This window comes from Macaca nemestrina, chromosome 7 (assembly GCF_043159975.1).
Source record: "Macaca nemestrina isolate mMacNem1 chromosome 7, mMacNem.hap1, whole genome shotgun sequence".
NCBI lineage: Eukaryota > Metazoa > Chordata > Mammalia > Primates > Cercopithecidae > Macaca > Macaca nemestrina.
In genome coordinates, this window is record NC_092131.1 from 98,316,649 (window position 1) to 98,337,876 (window position 21,228).

The window sequence follows — 21,228 nt, forward strand, 5'->3', positions numbered from 1 at the left end:
CCAATACAGGAGGTTCAAATGCAGAGAGTTTCAGAGGTGTGGGCAGGATAGAAGGATCAGAGGCACGCCCAGAGACACACACCTGAGTCCATGAACTTGCTAGTGTGCCGATGGTCCTGGCTGCCAAGGGATGGCTTGGACATACTACGCACACAAGGTGGAAGGGGCCACCACTAGCAAACGTTGAGTAGAGCACTGTAGAGATTAGAGGAGGGGGGTGAGTGTGAGAGGCTCAGAGGTGGAATGAACGCACCTAAATGCATCACTCGAATGTGGGAGGGGGGACGGCTATGATGGCACCAACGACCAAGGCAGCAAGCACAGAGGAGGATGGGATGGCATCCAGAGCGAGAGCGGAGTGAGGCGCCTGCATTTCCTCCAGGCAACGCATTCGGGAGGCAGATGGCTTCTATGCCAGAGGCCTGGGCTAGGAGACAATCCTGGAGGCAGCAGGGGATGGATGGCAGGGGATCTTCCAGGGAAAGCCCAGACAGGCATGAGCAATGAAAAATGAGGAGAATCCCTGAGCACACCTTTAAAAGAAGGCAAGGCGTGCCACAGGGTGTTGAGCAGAACAACTGGAGAGAGGGAGCACGAAAAAGTCAAAGGAGGAAGTGGTCAGTAGCATGAAATGTTCCTGAAAGAACAAGTGGCGTGAGGAGGATGGGGGCAGAAGGGACATCCCATGCAGGCCTCAGGAGGCTATTGGCTCCATTGCAGGATATATAGAGGCAGGCACCCGACTCTGGTGAGTGACAGTGAGACTGGCCGTAACTGCAGTGCTGGGATAGGCAGGATCGGGAACCAAGATGTGCATCCGTGAGGGATGTGTTAGTAAATTCTACTGTGGAGGAATCTGTAAATCAATGGAACAATGTGTAGACAGACATTAACTATAATGAAGTAGGTCTATATATACCATACAGAAAGAACTCATTACATGAAAAGACAAATTGCAGGACAAATGGATATAATATATGGATATGATCCAAATATGCCTAATGTAGAGAGATAGATACAAGAGGTGTACCAAAATTCATTGAGCCACATGCTGAATAGCCAATAGTTAAAAAAATATATATATATATAACTGCAAAAAAGATCCAAACCAAATATTGCCATGGAGAAGGAAATTTTGGGATCCAAAAATAAATCTCAAAGCCACTAAAAATTAATTATAGTTACTTTTTTGTTATTAAAAATTTAATAGGCCAGGCGTGGTAGCTCACGCCTATATTCCCAGCACTTTGGGAGGCTGAGGCAGATGGATCACGAGGTCAGGAGATCGAGACCATCCTGGCTAACACGGTGAAACTCCGTCTCTACTAAAAATACAAAAAAATCAGCGAGGCGTGGTGGCAGGAGCCTGTAGTCCCAGCTACTCGGGAGGCTGAGGCAGGAGAATGGCGTGAACCCGGGAGGTGGAGTTTGCAGTGAGCCGAGATGGTGCCACTGCACTCCAACCTGGGCGACAGAGCGAGACTCCGTCTCAAAAAAAATAAATAAATAAATAAATAATAACTAAATTGTAAAAGTCTGACATTATACATTATGGGGAAAGAATTATTAATATACACACACTAAAGCTAGTAGGAAGGCAGTTTCATTTTTGTCTAATTTTACCAGGATGGGGTGCTGCTAATGGTGAAATCGACACGGAGTGATTTAGTCCCTTTTTGTCTTTAATAGTAACTGTCTGCAGAAAAGATACATCTCCTCCTCTGTGGCTGTGGTAGGTTGCATTACAGTGCCTTCTTCCCATCCTCTCCCTTTGCCTTATGACTCGGCAGGACCCCCTCTAGATTGCCCTCTCCCTCAGCCCCATTGATTGAGCTGGACCATGTAAGCTTCATCAGCCAATGGCCTGTTAGCAGACATAACATGATCAGAAATTTAAATGTATTTGAGTGATTTGGCTTGGCCTAGAGGCGTCTGCCACTTGCCATGAAAAGAACTTGTCCCACATACCCACTGGTCCCAGAACGATGGAGACATATAGAGCATACCTGAACTCGACCTGAAGGCTGGGGTTCCCAGCGCCCGGCAAAGTCAGGGTGAGCCTGGCTAAAATCAGCTGAACCAAAGCTGTCTTGCAGACCTGTGAACAAAAACAGGAAGTGAGGGTTGTGGTAAACCACTAAGACGCTGGTATTGTTCACTTTACATCATTATTGTAGCAATTGTTGACTAATAACATGGCAATATACAAAACACTTCCAGGAGAATTAGAATTATGATATAAATTATTTTCTACCGTTTTGCCTTTTATTATTTAAACTTTTACAAACATTTGTGTTGCAAAAATAATACGTTCTTTGTAAAGGTACCCTAGACTGTCTTAATATTTGAATTGACTGTTGATCTGTTTTCCTGCTTATTTAACTATTTGAACATTCTTTTTTTATTATTTTTATTTATTTTATTTTTTTTTGAGACGGAGTCTTGCTCTGTCGCCCAGGCTGGAGTGCAGTGGTGTGATCTCGGCTCACTGAAAGCTCCACCTCCCAGATTCACAGCATTCTCCTGCCTCAGCCTCCCAAGTAGCTGGGACTACAGGTGCCTGCCACCACACCTGGCTAATTTTTTGTAGTTTTAGTAGAGACAGGGTTTCACCATGTTAGCCAGGATGGTCTTGATCTCCTGACCTTGTGATCCACCCGCCTCAGCCTCTCAAAATGCTGGGGTTACAGGCGTGAGCCACCATGCCCGGCCTGAGCCACCATGCCCGGCCTGAACATTCTAGTTTTGTACATAAGATGAGTAGCATCCACAATCATTAGTTGTTGCAACAATTTGTCTCACAACAAATAAATACACATTTATGCTTCAGTTGATTAACAATTCAATGTGTGAAACACATAAGAGATCTTTACTCCAAATGACATATAAATACCTCCTACACTTAAAGTAACTATTTTTGCATCAGCCCCAAATCTCAATGACATGTCATGTTCATAATGTGGACATTATCATCCTGATTAGATATGCGGATGATTTCCACAAACACACAATCATTGATCAAGGGCAAGCTCAAGAATGCCAGAACTTACATCAACGTAGGCATAAAACTAAGGCCAGGGCAGATTCTAATTCCACTTCTTGGCTTCAAAACCTTCAGCAGCTCCCCACTAAGAAATACAGGTCAAACTTGCAAACAATTCACTCACTGGCCTCAGTCTCTTCCCTTCACAGCTCTTTAGGTCTCAGACACAAGGAAATCACCCTATCTTATTAGGGTGTACCTCGTGTCTCAGTAACTTTGTACTGCTGTTCCCTAAAGCCTAGGAGGCCCTTCCCTTCGCCCATTCCTTTGAGCTCCAATTCTTTCCAAATGCTCAAGTTGTAAGGGAAGTGCTCCTGGGGAACTCACAGGACGACCTTTACTTCGCTATTGTTATCTTCATCTCACTACATGGCAACTGTTTGCTAACACATCAATCTCCCCCTCTGAGTTGTGAAGGGCCTGGACTTTGGGGCCAGGACTGTATCATCTTTACAGGCCCAAGACCTAGCACAGTGCCTAGTGGTAGATACATGTTAAGTGGAAAGGTAATGGGGTGGATGCATAGACAATCAAGTGGATGGATCTTTTCTCATAGACACCTCCAATATTTTTAGAATAAGTACAAATAAAGAAAATATAGCAAGATGACAATGATAATAGTAAACCAGCAATTGGACAAGCATCCTCTGTGCAATGAGGGATGGTGGGGAGGCAATTCCCAACCTCCCCCATCTTTTTGGCATGAAATCACAGTTTTTTCAGATTCCCTGCAACTGGCAGAGGTCACCTATAGGAGTCTGCTTGCCAAGATTTATCCCTGGTAGCACAGGGGATGCCAATTCATGTATGCAGCCCACTCATCAGTCCTCCCTGCCTCTAGGAGTGTTCCTGACATCCCTGCTGGCCCTGCCTGTCTCCTGACTCTCCTCTTTCTCAGAAGGTCACCTATGCTGGCCTGAGCTCGTCATGACAACAGTCTTAGGTGCCATCATTCACCTTTGGAGGTAAATCATGCTGCCTACTTGGGCAGGCCCAGGTCTAGCTTAAGAGATGCGGAGTTCCACCACCCTTGTCCAGTAGATTTTTTTGAGGCTTTTCGGACATCTAAGTCCTTTTGTCAAATGGAAACCTATTGTGCAAAACAGATACAAGATGTGGCTGTGGTTGAAGCTGAGTTGAGTCGCACAAATCCTCCGGCTCCAAGGCCACCCAACCCTGAGACATCTCCGCCAGGCTGCATGGCTCTATGGCACATGGTCTACAATCCACTGCCCTCATCTCTAGCACTGGGCTTGCACCTTGACATGCCCCCCACCGCTCATCCTCTGCAAATGTGCAGGTACCCTTCCTGCTGTTCCAGACCCCCTATAAAACCAGTGTCCTACACTGAACGCCAGTAACTGAACTGAGTCCCTGAGGCCCCACATGCTTCTAGCAGACGTCTCTCTCTTCATGACACAAGGATTCTATTGTGAACAGAGAGATCTCCCAGAAATACAAGGCAGTTCGAAGCCACCTGCTGCCAAGTCCTTCCCCACCTGATTGCAAGATTCTTCCTATTTTACTTTTACTGCTTTGACTCACTCAAAACCTGACATTCCTTGAGAGAATACCCCCTCTCGATCCCATTCCTTGTCATCTGGATGGGGCTGACTCCATCTCTCCCCATCTCAACAGGTAGACATCCAACCGGGGCCAGATCTACCACAGCATTCATCCCTGTGGACACTGTGATTGGGTCACCAATGGACAAATGGTCCAACCCACGCAAATGAGATTCAATCCTGGTATCTTTGCCAGACCTTTCTTTCAACTAATGTTACTAAACTACATAAAACAAGCCACCACTGCTGGTAGCTACCGGACCGTCGTGTGGGGAAAGCCTGTCCAAACACAGGGCCACACAGAGGAGAGAGGAAAGAGATAGAGATATGTTCTGGTGCATTTGATCATCCGTATCCAATCATACCTGATGCTGGCCCACCCACGGCCTCTCAGTAATATGAGACAACATTACTTTGCTTGAACCAGTTTGAGGTGGGGTCGAATACAATCCTCTAGCAGCTGAACTGTCCCTGACCCTGCTTTGCCCCTTAGAATATATGTTGGACAACTGCCCATTCTTGCCCAGGCAGCTTGGTGTCCCCAGCATCCTTCCTGCTGTCCCAGATCCCCTCTAAAACCAGTGTCCTACACTGCACCCCCAATAACTTAGCTAAGTCCTACAGGCCCCATATATTTCCTGCGGTCCACTCTTTTCAAGACACTAGGGCCCTATTGTGAATGGAAGAATCACCCAGAACTACAATGCAACGCGAAGCCACCTGGACCTAGGCCTGTTGCAACATCCAGCATCTCCTCTGCCCTTTAATCCTCCGTGGGCTATTGTCACAGGTAGCCGAGGCCTTCCTCTGTCCAGGTTTCTCTTGCAATCAACAATGCCACCTCTTCTAGCTCTTACTTCAGTATAGTTTGCCTTTGATGACTTAAAGAAAAATGAAACAATCCATTAAATAGCAAATACCAGTCTCCTTTCAATGTGTTTCTTTTCAGTGCCTAATGCACGGGCCTGCCTGTAAGCTACACCTATCACTACAGAGTAAAATCATCAGAGTCTGAGCTGATGGGAGCATTTAAACTGATCAGAAAAGCAATTGATTGTTGACATGCTGCTGGCTCCTTGGTTTAGGATATCGAGAGTTCATCAATGCCTCTTTCTGTGTGTTTGACAACTTGACTCCTTTTCTGCTCCAGACAGAACAAGTAGAGTTCCAGCCATGGGAAGGAAAGAGTTTGACTATTTGGCACATGGAGCAGATTTTCACATAAAATACACTTTTCCCTCCGAATATATTTGTTTCCTTCAAATAATCTGGGTCCCAATGGCCCAATAGGTAGTCACCATGATCTCCTAACTTAGGTATCCATTCACCTCACAAATACCCACTCTAATATCAAAGACAGAGTTTAAACTTCCTTCCCTCTACCAAAAAAACTGTGTCCCTGCTTGCAAGATGCTCAAAGCAAGATTTTCACACAAATCCAAGGGTTGACTCTCAAAGTGAAACAGAGTTTCTCACCTGGTTTCAAAGGATTTAGCTCTCAATGTCATCAGGGCACTGGATGGGAGAAATTTTACATGCAAACTCTGTTGACTAGATTAGGCCTGGTATCCACTTACCTGTAATCTCCACAGGCAATCTCATTCACGTTGGAATTCATTTCTACCCTAATGCTATTTCCCAGGTCTGGATATATGTCTGATGTGACAATGTCTTTGAGCCCAAACCTGGAGATAGGAGCTCCCTTCCTTTAGGATATTACCAGGTAGCCTGCAGACACCTCAATCTAAATGTGTCCAAAACTGAACTCAGTATCTTCCCAGAAAATCTGATTATCCAACTATATCTCCTCTCTCGGTCTATTTTTTTTATTTTTTTATTTTTATTTTTTGAGATGGAGTTTCACTCTTGTTGCCCAGGCTGGAGTGCAATGGCGCAATCTCAGCTCACTGCAAACTCCGCCTCCCAGGTTCAAGAGATTCTCCTGCCTCAGCCTCCCGAGTAGCTGAGATTACAGGTGCCCTCCGGCACACCCAGCTAACTTTTTGTATTTTTAGTAGAGACAGGGTTTCACCAGGTTGGCCAGGCTGGTCTTGAACTCTGGACCTCAGGTGATCCGCCCACCTCGGCCTCCCAAAATGCTGGGATTACAGGCGTGAGCCGCCGCGCCTGGCCCTCTCAGTCTATTGGATCACCCATGTGCTCATGCCTCATTCATGAAAATTATTTCCATCTCTTCCTAGAGCTGACTGCCCCCAAGGCCTGTTGACACTACATGCTTGGCTTCTCCTTGCCTGCCTTTCATCTTCATCAGTGCAGCAGCTTTGGCAGGGCTGAAATGACAGCCTACTAGCTGATATCCCATTTCCCTCCAATCCACTTTGTCACTATACCCACCATGACCTTCTCTAAGACTCAAATCCAACCCTGAGCTGCTTCAGAATCCTGTCCTGCTGCCAGATAGATCTGCCTGCAGTTACCAAGACATTCCTGCTGCTTCCTGGCGCTCCTTCAGGCTGTCTGCTCCCCAGAAGGGCCACCCTCCCTGACACCTTTCCCTTCCCTCAGTGTTGACCATTGCATCGTTGTATCTTCTATGTCGCCTGTAACTTGACCATTCCTCTAATATTGCACTCTGCATATGCCTGACAGTTTCTCAGCTCTGGTTCAGGCACTTAAAAACGTGCACGCCATGTTTTCTCCCCAGCTGAATCCCCAGCATCTAATCAGCATTCAGAAAATCTCTGCAGACTAAAGATCAGGAGAATTTCTGTCTCATCAATAATGTTTCCCTTATTCCTGGGATGACCCCCAAATTGACCTCAGAATGCAGCTGGTCTTGGTGCATAGACCCCTGGGAACAAGAACCCATACGGCGGTTCAGATTCCTGGGCTAAAGGAAGATGCCTCAAAAGTTTGCAGCAGGGAATTTGCCCTTTAAGGGGGAAGAAAAGATGATGCAAGCTCCCTCCCTACCCACGACAACTGAGAGTGCCCCCAGAAAACTCTCTCTGCCCCCCTATGCACTTTCACTCGTTGCCTAGGAGTCCGGCTTGGTATTTATGAGTGTAAGGACTGCTGCTATCACAGGCCATTTAACCTTCAAAGACAGCATACTGCTTTTGAGAAGAGTGGCCTTTTTCCTTCTATTTCATTAGCCAGGAGCATTTTATGGTTTAATGCTTGCTGTTCTTCTCAGATGCAGAAATGTTAGTGGCTCCTTACTGTGAAGGCCTTTCTCATTCCCTGAGGGTCATCTCACCTGGAAGTAATCTACAGGACACTGAGTTCAAGATCCTCAGCTTGACCTCTGGTAAAACCAGCAGGAGGTGGCCCTCCAGCCCCAGAGGCCCCAGCTCCTTCACAATAAATTCCAAACTACCATGTGATATTTTATCCTAAGGTATCATAACACACATATCTTGTGTTATGGTATTTATATTTTCAAATGAGTGCATTCATCACAAACAGCACTGCACAGCCATCAGTCTCAACTCACAGCCCTGGAATCCCATGGCCAGCAGCAGGTCCAGAGTCAGGTGGTCAGACAAAGCTGCAGGGAGACCAAGGCAGGAATAGAACCATCCACTCCATCAACCAGTCCTTACTGCTTTGTGCCAACTCCTACTGTGTGCCAGGCACTGCAGGTTCAGTGGCAGACAAGACAGATAGTCCCTGCCCAAAGAGTGCTCATCTATACACAGCGCAAGAAAGTCTGTGAAGTGCGTTGAAGCCAAGAGGAGCCTGGTTTTCATGCAAGGGGCAAGCAGAAGTCATCGAGGGCTTTTGGCTAGAAATTGAGTTATTGGCCAGGTGTGGTGGTTCACGCCTGTAATCCCAGCATTTTGGGAGGCTGAGGTGGGTGGATCGCAATGTCAGGAGTTCGAGACCAGCCTGACCAACATGGTAAAACCCCGTCTCTACTAAAAATACAAAAATTAGCCAGGTGTAATGGCACGTGCCTGTGATCCCAGCTTCTCAGGAGGCTGAGGCACGAGAATCGCTTGGAGGCAGGAGAATCGCTTGAACCCAGGAGGTGGAGGTTGCAGTGAGCCAAGATCACGCCACTACACTCCAGCGTGGGCGACAGAGAAAGACGTCATCTAAAAAAAAGAAAAAAGAAAAAAAAAGAAATTGAGTTCTCTGGTTTGCATTTTGAATGGGCCATCTGGCAGTTAAGAATGGATTGTTGGAGAGTGACAGGAGATGCAGCAGATTAATCAAGGGCTACTGCAGTGTGTAGACCCAGCACCAAGGGAGAGCACTGAGAGATGGACGTCAGGTGCCTGGAGTCACCAGTGCATACAACGTGAGGGATGTGAGGAAGAAAAGCATGCAAGATGCCCCCTTGGTTTTTCACTTGAGGACCTAGTGGAATAGCGAACATTTAGAAGATGAAAAGGGCTGAGTATAGGGAGGAAGTGTTTTGGGGGAGGAGACAATTAGAGTTTCCTCCTTTGAGGCCTCAGACAAATCATGGAGCCTGTTTAAGTTTTGTGCTGGACGTTTTAAGTTCGAGACATTGTATGGCAACATCGTTGAAGTTGTTGAACATGCAAGTCTGAAACTCAGAGGGGTGAGAAGGGGGAGTCTGAGCTGGAACCAGAAAGAACCTCGGAGCCTTCAGAGTGGAAATATGGGGCTATCTTATACCCCAGGAGGGAATACGAACAATGGGATAGCCCCAGAGAGTTTCCATGAGACAGGCTTGTTTCAGGGTAAAAGTAAACAAGAGTTTTGAAGGGAAGAAATCGCCCTCTGCAATAAAGTCCAGATTTTCTGTGCATTAGGAGGTGAGCAAACCATCCATCAGTAGAACCTACCCCCCGCCCCCCAACTCCAGTCCTGGTGACACTCCTTTGAGGCCTCAGACAAGTCATGGAACCTATGAAAGGCTCCAGGTCTTCGTCTGTGAAATGGGCGTCGGACTCGATGGTGTGACCATGACCCTTAGCACATCACCTGTGAGCCCAAGTCATTCTTCTGCTCACACCTGTATGCTCGTGCAGTGCTAGGTGTGAGGGATGCTCAGGACTATCGAGAAGGTCCCCACATCCGGACATTCTTTTTTTCTTTTTTCTTTTTTTTGAGACAGGGTCTCACTCTGTCACCCACGCTGGAGTGCAGTGGTGTGATCATGGCTTACTGCAGGCTTGACCTCCCAGGCTCAAGCAATCCTCCCACCTCAGTGGGAGTCCCAAGTAGCCGGGACTACACGTGCATACCATCACGCTTGGCTAACTTTTAAATTTTTTTAGAGACAGGATCTCACTATATTGTCCAGGCTAATCTCAAATTCCTGGGCTCAAGCAATCCTCCCCGCTTGCTGGCATTATAAAAGTAAGCCACTGCGCCTTACTTATGGCTTACCCAGCCATAAGTAAGCATCACATGGTGGATGTCTCAGGAAGTGCACCTTCTCAGTGTGCTATCTACTTCTCAATCCCTGCCTAGGAAAGCTGTAGGCCTCAGTGGTTCTGGTGATGGGCAACCTCTTCTCTTTCTAGGAGGAAAGAAAAGCATCTGTGATGGTGGCAATTGAGAGCCACTCATCACTGTCACATATACTACAATCTGTGTTGTAGGCAAAGCCACCATGGAGATTACAAGGATACCGAGCCTAAGAAAACTATCTGCTAGGGCCCGAGTTTGTAGCTCAGAGCCTGGCCATAAGATTCAAACTGCTTACCAGTCACTCAACCCAAGAGTCTAGTTCCCACCATGAAGGGTGGGAGTGGGCGCCAGGGGAGAAGAAGGGGTAGGAAGAGAGGGAGAGAAGAAAAGGAGAGGATGCTGATGCTGAAAGTAATTGTAAATAACCATTAGTATTAAAATACTCACATACACACACACACACACACATACACCATAGTTGGGAACTAAAATCCAACTTGAGAAGTATCATAGTGGTGAAGAGGAAGCAGGGATGTACACGTGTGCTAAAATTTGGCCATTAGGAAAAATGAAGTGCTGACAAATGCTACAACAGAGATTAACCTTGGACATTATGCTAGGTGATATAAGCCAGTCATGAAGGGTTACATATTGCATAATTCCATTTGTATGAAATATATAAAATGTCTAGACATGCAAATCCATAGAAACAGAAAGTGAACTCATGCTTGCCTAGGGCTATGCAGAAAGAGAAATTGGGGGATAAAGGCTAAAGGGGTTGTGAAAATGTTTTATTTTATCTTATTTTTGTTTTTATTTATTTATTTATTTGCTTATTTTTGAGACGGAGTTTCACTGTTGCTGCCCAGGCTGGAGTGCAATAGCGCGATCTCAGCCCACCGCAACCTCTGCCTCCCGGTTCAAGCGATTCTCCTGCCTCAGCCTCCTGAGTAGATGGGATTACAGGCATGCGCCATCACACCCAGCTAATTTTGTATTTTCAGTAGAGACAGGGTTTCTCCATGTTGGTCAGGCTGGTCTCAAACTCCTGATCTCAGGTGATCTGCACGCCTCAGCCTCCCGAATTGCTGGGATTACAGGTGTAAGCCACCACACCCAGCCTATTTTATTTTATTTTATTTTATTTTATTTTTGAGACAGGGTCTTGCTCTGTTACCCAGGCTGGAGTGCAGTGGCGCAGTCTTGGCTCACTGCAGTCTTGACCTCCAGGTTCAAGCAATTGTCCCACCTTAGCCTCCTGAGTAGCCGGAACTATAGGCATGTGCCACCATGCCCAGCTAATTTTTTTACTTTTTATAGAGACGGGATCTTGCCATGTTGCCCAGGATGGTCTCGAACTCCTGGCCTCAAGTGATCTTCCCTCCTTGACCTCCCAAAGTTCTGGGATGACAGGTGTGACCTACCATGCCTGGCTGGAAGAGGGTTTAAAATTGATTGTAGTGAAAGTCACACAACTCTGGGGATATACAAAAAAATCACTGAGTTGTACACTTTCAATGGGCAAAGTGTATGGTATGTGAATTATATCTCTCTAAAGCTGATTTTATATATATTTAAAATAATATATTTTTATGTAAATAATGTATATTTTATACAAAAATTAACATATATATAAGTGCACTGAAATACTTGCTCTTTTTGTGTGTGTTGAGGGTGCTTATAGATATTGCCTAATTCTAAATGATAGATGAAACGCTGACTGTTGATTCAATTATTGAAGTAAGAACCACTCCTCTGTCACAAGAGAACAGAGACTAATCATAAAATGTTGCCTTGAAAACCACTTGCCAAACTCATTTCATTCCTAGATTTGTTTGGGGGTTGGAAGAAATGTCATAGTTGGTTGTTTGAGAAATGCGATAAAATAAAATACATGTTTTATAATAAATGTCACTTCTGTCAATTCTGGCAGTTGCAATATGTGCAAAAACAGAACTCTCCCCACCGGGTGTGAAAGTGGGAGCTATGTTTGGAGGAGCCGTGGAGCAGAGCCAGCAGGATGGAGCATGCCATGAGGGAGAAGATGCTGGAAGCCATGGGTCAGGGGCACTGGGTATGGGATCAAGAAGACAAATGACTGGCCACTGCTAACTCTTGTGGCCCACAATAAAGCAGGCTTGATGGATATTAAAGCTGAGCCCTGCTTGTGCTTTCTGTTATTATTAATTTTTATTATTTTATTTTATTTTATTTTGAGACAGAGTCTCTGTTGCCCAGGCTGGAGTGCAGTGGAGCCTTCTCAGTTCACTGCAACCTCTGCCTCCTGAGTTCAAGTGATTCTCGTGCCTCAGCCTCCCAAGTCACTTGGATTACAGGCACCCACCACCACACCCGGCTAATTTTTTGTATTTTTTAATAGAGGCAGGGTTTTGCCAAGTTGGTCAGGCTGGTCTTGAACTCCTGACCTCAGGTGATCCACCTGCCTCAGCCTCCCAAAGTGCTGGGATTACAGGCTTGAGCCACCACACCCAGCCTGTTATCTTAACATTTGGTCCTATCCTCGTCCAGTGGCTCTCAAACATGTGTATGCATCAGAATCACTCGGAGGGCTTGGAAGAACAAAGCTCACTGGGCCCCTCCTCCACATGTCCAGGGTGGGGCATGAGAATTTACATTTCAAGCAAGGTCGCGATGATACTGGTGCTGATGCCGACACTGAAGCTGATGCCAATGCTGGCGTGGCCAATCTGTGGACCACAGTTTAAGTGGCAACCGGAAGAGACCCTGCCAAATGCATTCCGGGGCCGGATGCTATCACACTAAGGCTTTTTTCAACAGGGGTTTCTTCAGACCACTCTTGAGATGTCTTCCAGGGGCAGAAAGGGTTAAGGAAGAAAGGGATGTTCTGCTCCTGAAAGACCTGCTGGGGCCCTCATACAGTTTAGACTGGATTCCAGGCTTCTTGCTTATTGGTTGCAATCAGTTGTTACCCCGTAACAAATTGTGTTAAATTATTGAAATAGTAATAGGCGCAGCTGGGTAAATAATGCCCAGGACGGTGCAAGTCTATATTCATCAAGAGATTGTCCACACTACACGTCTCCCACTGGGCCTGGCTCAAAACGATTTGTTCCCACCAACTTGATATTTCTCAGTGCTTGACCATCTGCAGACTCCCCAGCTGAAGAGAATGAAATCGCTCACGTATTTTGTACAGGTCTCTGAACATAGTCTTCAAGGTTTGCCTGCACACATCCACGAAGTGGCCACACGGACGTGAATCCCAAGTGCCTTTAATCTGCTTAACAGCATGTATGCTAAAAGTATTTAATATCTCCTGATGGTAACGAAACTCATGATTAGAAACAAGTTACTCTCAATTACATGCTGCATTAGAGGCAATTTAATGAATTTGAACTCAAAAAGCCTTTGTTTTCAAAATGCAAATTTGTTTTTTTTTTTCATTGAGATTTGAGATTGCTTTTTTTGCCCCAGTGAAATGAGCTTTATGAAATACAATGTTTTCTTAAGGAAGCTTTCGCTGTAATGAGACATGGCGGAGACAGCCGTGGTGGGGCCGATGAGGATTAAGATAGGCTCTTTGGAAAGCACCATGAGACAGAACATGCAAATCGCCATGGAAACCCAGTCATGTAGTTATTGTATAATAGGTTTGCTAATTAGCCTAAAAAGGTAGAAAGTCCACGGCCTAAGGGGAGATCAGGGTGGGTGGGTATTAATGAGTAATACAGCAAGAAAATGGATGAATGGAGCAGCCGGGAATGTCCGTCTCTCCCTGACCTGCCAGGCAGCGATGACACGCAGGGCTTGGCAGTGACATGCAGTAGAGTGTCTTGCCGTCCTGTTGGAGGCAGGGACACGAGGGTAAGTCATGGGCTAATGCCCAGTCTCCCCAGCCTCGGAGGCCTGCTGCTGCCTCTCTGACGTTTCCAGGACTCACGGAGCCTCCCAGATTCTTGGGTTGTGGGAGAGCCAACCAGTTAGAGCAGGCTGTGCTGCTGCTGTTGCATCCGGAAAGTCAGCCTGGCCCTGCAATCTACAGGGCTCCGGGTACGAGGCTGGACCAAAACCTGAAGGCAGGAGGGGAGGCAAATCCATCCTGGCGCTTGCACTAGCCAGGCTCTACTCTAGGAAATTTCTCCCACTGCAGCTCATTGAATGTGCTCCTAAAGCCTAGTCAGGACAAAATATTTGTTGGACACCAATTATGTGCCCAACGCTGAGCCCTTTTCTCTTAATATTAATGATCTGGAGTGCAATGTTGGCTGGAGTGCAACCTCCGCCTCCCGGGTTCAAGCGATTCTCCATACCTCAGCCTCCCAAGTATCTGAGATTACAGTCACCCGCCATCATGCCCGGCTAATTTTTGTACTTTTGTAGAGATGGAGTTTCGCCATATTGGCCAGGCTGGTCTTGAACTTCTGATCTCAGGTGATTCTTCTGCCTCAGCCTCCCAAAATGCTGGAATTACAGGCACGAGCCACTGCGCCCTGCCCGAGAGTTGTATTTAAAAATTTAGCAATAAGACTTTACCTCTGTCAATTATGTTGAAGATTACATCTTTTCAAAAACATGTATGATATGAGTCTTTTTTATTTATTTATTTATTTATTTTTTGAGACAGAGTCTTCCTCTGTCGCCCAGGCTGTAGTGCAGTGGCATGATCTCGGCTCACTGCAACCTCCACCTTCCAGGTTCAGGCAATTCTCCTGCTTCAGCCTCCCGAGTAGCTAAGATTACAGGTGCCTGCCACCATGCCCAGCTAATTTTTGTATCTTTAGTAGAGACAAGGTTTCACCATGTTGGCCATGGTTGGTTAGACTGGCCTTGAATCCTGACCTCAGGTGATCTGCCCACCGCGGCTTCCCAAAGTTCTGGGATTACAGGCATGAGCCATCACACCCGGCCTGATATGAGTCTTATGGATACAGAAATACAAGGCTCAAAGCTGGGACATGACAGACTTAGGGTTGGAACCGGTCCATTTCCAAAGGCAGTCACTTCTCTTTCTCCTAGAGGTTGGTATGATCTAGCCACCCAGCAAACAGAGGCAATTGGGCCTGTGTTGAAACTCAGATCTATGAGGCTGTGAGAAAATGCTCAACTCCCAAACTATCGTGCAAAATCTAGCAAATAAAAATCTACCCATTCTACCTGGAAGCCAACCTGAGAGAGCCATACATTGAGCTGCTCGCTCATAAATGTTACCCAAGGCTACCACATACCATTAGCCACCTCCCAGCTCATTTCTGACCTGTTTCCTCCTACATCAGATCCTATCTGTCTCTTGGATCTCAGTGGCCTCCCTGACTGGCATCCTGCTATCCTCCACTTGTCATTTTAGCTGACCTGATCTTGCCTGCTGACTTTAAACTGGCCCCATGGGCTTCCCCCAGTAGTTCTAGCTCCCATGTGTGCCCCTACACACACCAGGCCCCGCAGGCCCCAGGCCCACTGCCCCACTCCCCAGTGACGCCCTGGCCATCAGATGGCCCGACAAAAGCAGGTTCCTAAATGAACCACCAAAGCCCATTCCAAAATGTCTTCCCAGCTCTTATGTCTGATATTCTGCCTGTTACATTGGAGATGGGAATGGCAGATTCACCATGACACTAACTTAGCTTGGGCCTCAGGGGACCTCCTTTCCAAAGGCCCCTTCTAAAATGCTGTACTTAATTTTATCTTCTCAAGGAGGATTCAAAAAAATCCTAGGAACTTCAGGTCACCCAAAACCTGGGTTCACCCCTGCAGAAGTGACTTTTTCTTGAAGATCTCATCATCAAATAGTGAGGTGCTTTGGGGAAGTTCATGGGTTTAATTCCAGGATTAAAGCTTACATGAGAGGAGCAGGCCTTTGCTCGTCTCTTTCCACTTGTGCATCAGGCTCAGAGCCTTCCCCCATGCCACCTGGGAAATGCTGGCCTGGGTCAGCCCTGCTCCGCTGTGGCCTTCAAGCAGAAGGGAAGGCTTCAGCTCCCAGCTCAGCAATGTGCCTGGGCCCCGCCCTGCTCCAGCTGTGTCCACTGGGCTTGTGGGGAAGGGCCAGGAGCAAGCCAGATGATCTGACATGATGGAAAGGGAAATTCTCAGCATTCTTTCTGCAGAAGACATTTGCCAAATGCAGTGCAGTGAGGGGCAGCAGGCTGGGGTTTTCTCAAGCAGCCAAAAGCATCTTCAACTCTAGCAGAGTTCAGTGCGGAAAAAACTGGGTCACCTCTAATGAAGTCGAGTTTCAAGGGGAACAGGCATCCGCTGTGGAGCAGGAGGCCGGGAAGGGGAAGACCACGGGGAGGCCAAGGGAGGATACAGAACGGAGCCCTGAAATACTCTCTCAACACACACAGACTTCCAGTTTTGGAAAAATGTCTTTATATTCCCAGAAATGACCCAATGGAACAATCAGATTACATTATTTTCTCCAGTCTTCAATGCACAGTGATGGTTCCAGATGGAAGGGGCCAAAACCCTATTTTTAACTCTGTCTTGACGGTCACACTAACCGACCACCGGATGTTCCTCAGCGGGGACCCAAATGTTCATATTCCTTTCTCCCCACCCACAGGTCGGGCTTGGTGGGGAAACATCAGTCTGGCACTGTGAACTTCCCGAGCCAGCTTCAGCTGCTCAGCTTCCGCCAGGGCACTGGAGGGGTCTCTAGAAGGCTGCCAAGAGCCCTCTCTCCCCTACAGCCAGGGGAACTCTCTACGAATGACTTCCTAACAGACTCTCTTAGAAGCCTGTGCATTTTAATGACTAGAAGCCTTACATTATTATCATGTCCTCTTGACAAAGCCAAGTTTTCCTTCAAGACTCACCTCATTGACTCCTCCACAAAGTCCTGTCCAGCCATCTCCCACCTTGAGGCTGAACCAAGCCCCTACCCCCACCCCAGCATCTCTGCATGATAGCACTTATGACTGTATAATTGCCTACTTCTTTTTTTTTTTTTTTTTTCTTTTTTTGAGATGGAGTCTCGCTCTGTCGCCCAGGCTGGAGTGCATTGGCACAATCTCGGCTCACTGCAAGCTCCGCCTCCCTGGTTCATGCCATTCACCTGCCTCAGCCTCCCGAGTAGCTGGGACTACAGGTGCCTGCCACCACGCCCGGCTAATTTTTTTTTTTTTTTTTTTTTTTTTTAGTAGAGACAGGGTTTCACCATGCTAGCCAGGATGGTCTCCATCTCCTGACCTCGTGATCTGCCCACCTCGGCCTCCCAAAGTGCTGGGATTACAGGCGTGAGCCACTGCGCCCAGCCTTAATTGCCTACTTCAATTCCATCTTCCTTGCTAGTCTAGAGGCATCACATCCCCACCCTCCCCTCCTGTAGCTCCCTCTGTCTCTACACCCTAGGGAGTCCACAGACACCTTTCCCTTACTGCCCAGCCATTATGATTATGAGCCACCATTTGACAAAGAAGCTATGACTCGGAAAGATTGTTTGCCCAAGGTTCCAAAGTTGGTAAGTATCAGCACCTAGACAACACCCAGATCTTCTGATTTTGAGTCTGATACACTTTTCATTGTTCAGTGGCTACTGGTAATGAGGCTTTAAGGAAGTAAAGATGGGGGGAAGCAATAGTATTTTGATAAATGCAGCTCCTCTACCCCCAAACAGAAGAATTGAATGATAAATCGTGGCCGAAGGCACAAGAAATAAAACAGTCGCAAACTAAAATGCCTACAGAGGCCAGGCAGGAACTGTGATGCCTGAAACAGGCCAGGTGGGGAGGATGAGCCCTCTGAGAAGGTATGCCCAGCTCCAGGCCCAGCCTTTATTCAGAACCAACAGATTGCTGCCACCAGCAACACGGGTCCGTAATTGCTCATTTTATGTATGTAGTTAGAATCTGGGCTCTGATATGAAATTGTCAATATTTTTAATGATGGCAGGTAATCCATATGTTTAAAGAAACAATCTGGGGGGTGGTGAATAAAACGCATCTGCAAGCTGAGCACATACAGGCCACCAGTTTGCAACATCCTCGGACATCAGATCAACCAGTGCACATTAACCTCGCTCAGCTTCCCGGCTGCTGCCTTTCTGGGAGGCCTGGGGCTTCAGAGGATTCAGACAGAAAGGGCAGCCCTCAGCAGCGAGGCTGCCCGCTCCAATGTAGCATCTTGCTCTTCTGCACTTTTATCCTCACAACCGGCAGTGATTCCACTGCATGATTTTCGTCACCCAGGGGGCCATTCTCATCAGTCAGCCTCCAGGCGGGGAAGACGATTTTTTAGTTTGTGTCTGATTTGGCATTTACTTTGCTCCTACCAGACTTTCGACTACTTTCTTACAGGATGCCTTTGAGATTCTTCTTTAGGTATCCCCTGAACTCACACAGTAATTGCCCAAGAATGAACACTTCACCCGTGGGAAATGGAAGAACAGATTGCCGCCCAAACCTTCAGCCCATTCCCTCCTCCTGTCCCTCTTCAGGCGTGTCCGTCTTAAACCCACTGACAGGCAGGCTTTCCACAGACTGCTAGAGCTCTGCTGCTCCTGGCATGACTGAGTATCTGCCATGTGCCAGGCACTGCTCCTCATCAAATCCTTGAAACAATCCTCTAGGATACGTCCTAGCTTGGTTCTGTACTAACAGATGAGACTGAAGCTCAGAAAAGGAAAAAAAACTCAAGTAGCAAAGCTGGGATTTGAACCCAAGTCAGTGTAATTCCAGAGTTCATACCCAGTGATACTAGCTGTTATGATCTTCATTTTACAGATGGATGAAGAATTTCAAAGAGATGAGAAAACTTCCTATAAGTCACATCCAGCTGGTGAAAGAAAAAAAAAAAAAAACCTCACAATGACATCAGGTCAACAATAAGCTCAGACCCAAGGGGCAATTCTAGATCACTTCTAAATTTTAACATAGGCCTAGTTGAAATGAAAAAAAAAAAAAAAAAAAAAAAAAGATCCAGCTAGGCGGTGGCTCATGCCTGCAATCCCAGCATTTGGGAGGCCAAGGCAGGAGGATCACTTGAGGCTAGGAGTTCAAGACCAGCCTGGGCAACATAGCAAGCCCTCATTTCTACAAAAAAATAAATTAGCTGGGCATAGTGGCCCACGCTTGTCATCCCAGCTACTCAGGCTGCTGAGACTGGAGGATCACTTGAGCCCAGGAGTTCGAGGCTGCAGTGAGTCATGATCATACCACTGCACTCCAGCCTGGACAACAGAGCAAGACCTTGTCTCAAAAAAAAAAAAAAAAAAAAAAAAAAAAAAAAGAAAACGAAAAATGATCCTAATAAGAACATAAGTTTAATGCTGGCTTTGCTCTAATCCCAGCTAATCATGGCTTTCACTAAAAAGCTTAAAAAGTACACATGAACTTATCAGGTTGAATCTTCGCATTTGCACGTAAATCTGATTTATTCCCTCCTTACAAGTATGCCCTTGTAGCCCAGCTTCTTGATACTCAGTGTGGTCTGCAGCAACAGCAACATCTGAGATGCAGAAATGCAGAATCTCAGGCCCCACTCCAGACCCACAGAATCAGAACCTGCAATGTTAACAGCATTGCTAGGTGATTTGTTTGCACAGGAAAGTTGGAGGAGCACGTGACCCCAAGAAATCTCAAATAGCAGCAATTTTACAAACATTTCTCCGTGGTGTATCTAAAGACAGCATGGACTAGTAAAAGCTGTTTTGTTTTTAAAATAAAAAAACAGAGACGAGGATCTCGCTGTGTTGGCCAGGATAGTCTTGAATTCCTGGCCTCAAGCAATCCTCCCACCTTGACCTCCCAAAGTATTGGGATTATAGGGATGAGCTACCACACCAGCCAAAAGCTATTTTTTAAATACAAAGACTCTACCTAGAGACAATGCCCCCCAGACAAGAGCCACCTGAGTGGCCCACGGTGAACTGTCTCAGAAAGGTAATTTCTTGGGTGAATAAGCCAGCTTTTCAGGGCCCTGTGTTGCACCTGAATCCTCAGCTATCCCCTTACCCAGCCACCAGTATCACCAATATCACCACAGCAACCCTGCCTCTTCACCCACTGCACCCACCCACGCTGTCTACAACTGTTCTGGGCCTGTTGTTCCCAGAGCTGCAGGGAGGGTGTCATGGGTTTATCAAAAAAATTGGAAAAAAGAAAGAAAAGTGGCTTTCAAATTCCTTTCAAATGACTAGAGAATAAAACTGGTCTTTGGCCATATGGAAAAAAAAAAATGCACCCAAAAATGAGGTAATAGGGGAATAGCAACGAACCTCAGAGGCTATCCTTAAACCAAACCTAGGATCAGTTTGGAAATGTCCTTATAAAGCCATATTGGACATGCCACTGGTGATTCCTTGGTGGCCTGGCTGTGTGTGGTATGGGGCTGAGACCAGAACCGTGGAATCCCGGGTTACGGGAAGGTCGGAGCTGTTTCAGTCACCAGCCAAATCTACAATTAGTCCTTCGGGGAGATATTTAGGAAGGGACCCCTGGCTGGAAGAAGGACCCAAGCCTAGGAAAGCCAGGAGCCTTCTCCAGAGGGCATTGCTCGACTTTTCCCAAGGCTTGCTGGAATTTCATTATCCCGTTCACGGAGTACAGATGGGAATTTAATAAATAATTAGGGAATTGCTCACCCCAGAGCACGTGCAAGGGGATTATGCAAATCAGTTGAGATTGTGGCAAACGGCTGAATATTTTATAGTGTGTTTAATTTGCAAACACTACCCACTGAGACGGCTTAGGTAGGAAACCTATAATAATAATTATTATTACTCATCAAAAACCACTTGGGTTTCCATCAAACTGCCTTCCTTTCAATTGCTTCCACCAAACACTTTCCCCCCAAAATGTAGTATCTTTTTAAAAATGAAAAACAGAAAGTAACTGAAATTCAAAAGAATATTAGGAATGAAATGAACCTGTCTAGATAAAATAAAAACTAACCTGGACCCTACCTTTTGCCAGCCTACAACTCTTGTAACACTCAAATATCTTCCATCCTGATGGTTTTCTCCTCTAGATACCAACTGAGCTAGGAAGCTGAACACAAAAGAGAGCAATGTGTTCCCCTTTGTGCACTCCACACACTACTTAATGCATTAATTCAGCCAACCATTGATTCTGTAAACACCCCTCTATCCCTCCTATAAATATCCCTTTGCTTAAATAATCTGGAGCCATTTCCTATTGCCTCCCAACAGGCCCCCTAGCCGCTCTAGCTTGTATGGATAATAGGGGCTAGAGAAGCCCATGCTCTAGGGACTTCTAGCTAATTCCACCTGTTCCACCACCTCCACCGCCACAGGTTGAAAACTCAGTCCTCTAGAACAGGATTGGCAAA

The 21,228-nt window shown here is 46.5% G+C and overlaps 1 protein-coding gene across 6 annotated transcripts in view; it reads right to left on the minus strand.

Moving 5' to 3' along the window:
- LOC112426257 (uncharacterized) overlaps window positions 1–21,228 on the minus strand; it is a 63,098-nt gene that overhangs the window by 10,119 nt on the left and 31,751 nt on the right. For 3 of the 6 annotated variants that reach the window (XM_071100619.1, XM_024792080.2, XM_071100625.1), the window contains one exon: window positions 2,007–2,098. In XM_071100619.1, the coding sequence (XP_070956720.1) occupies window positions 2,007–2,098 (92 nt within the window). The other 3 variants (XM_071100622.1, XM_071100624.1, XM_071100623.1) reach the window with 2 other exon arrangements.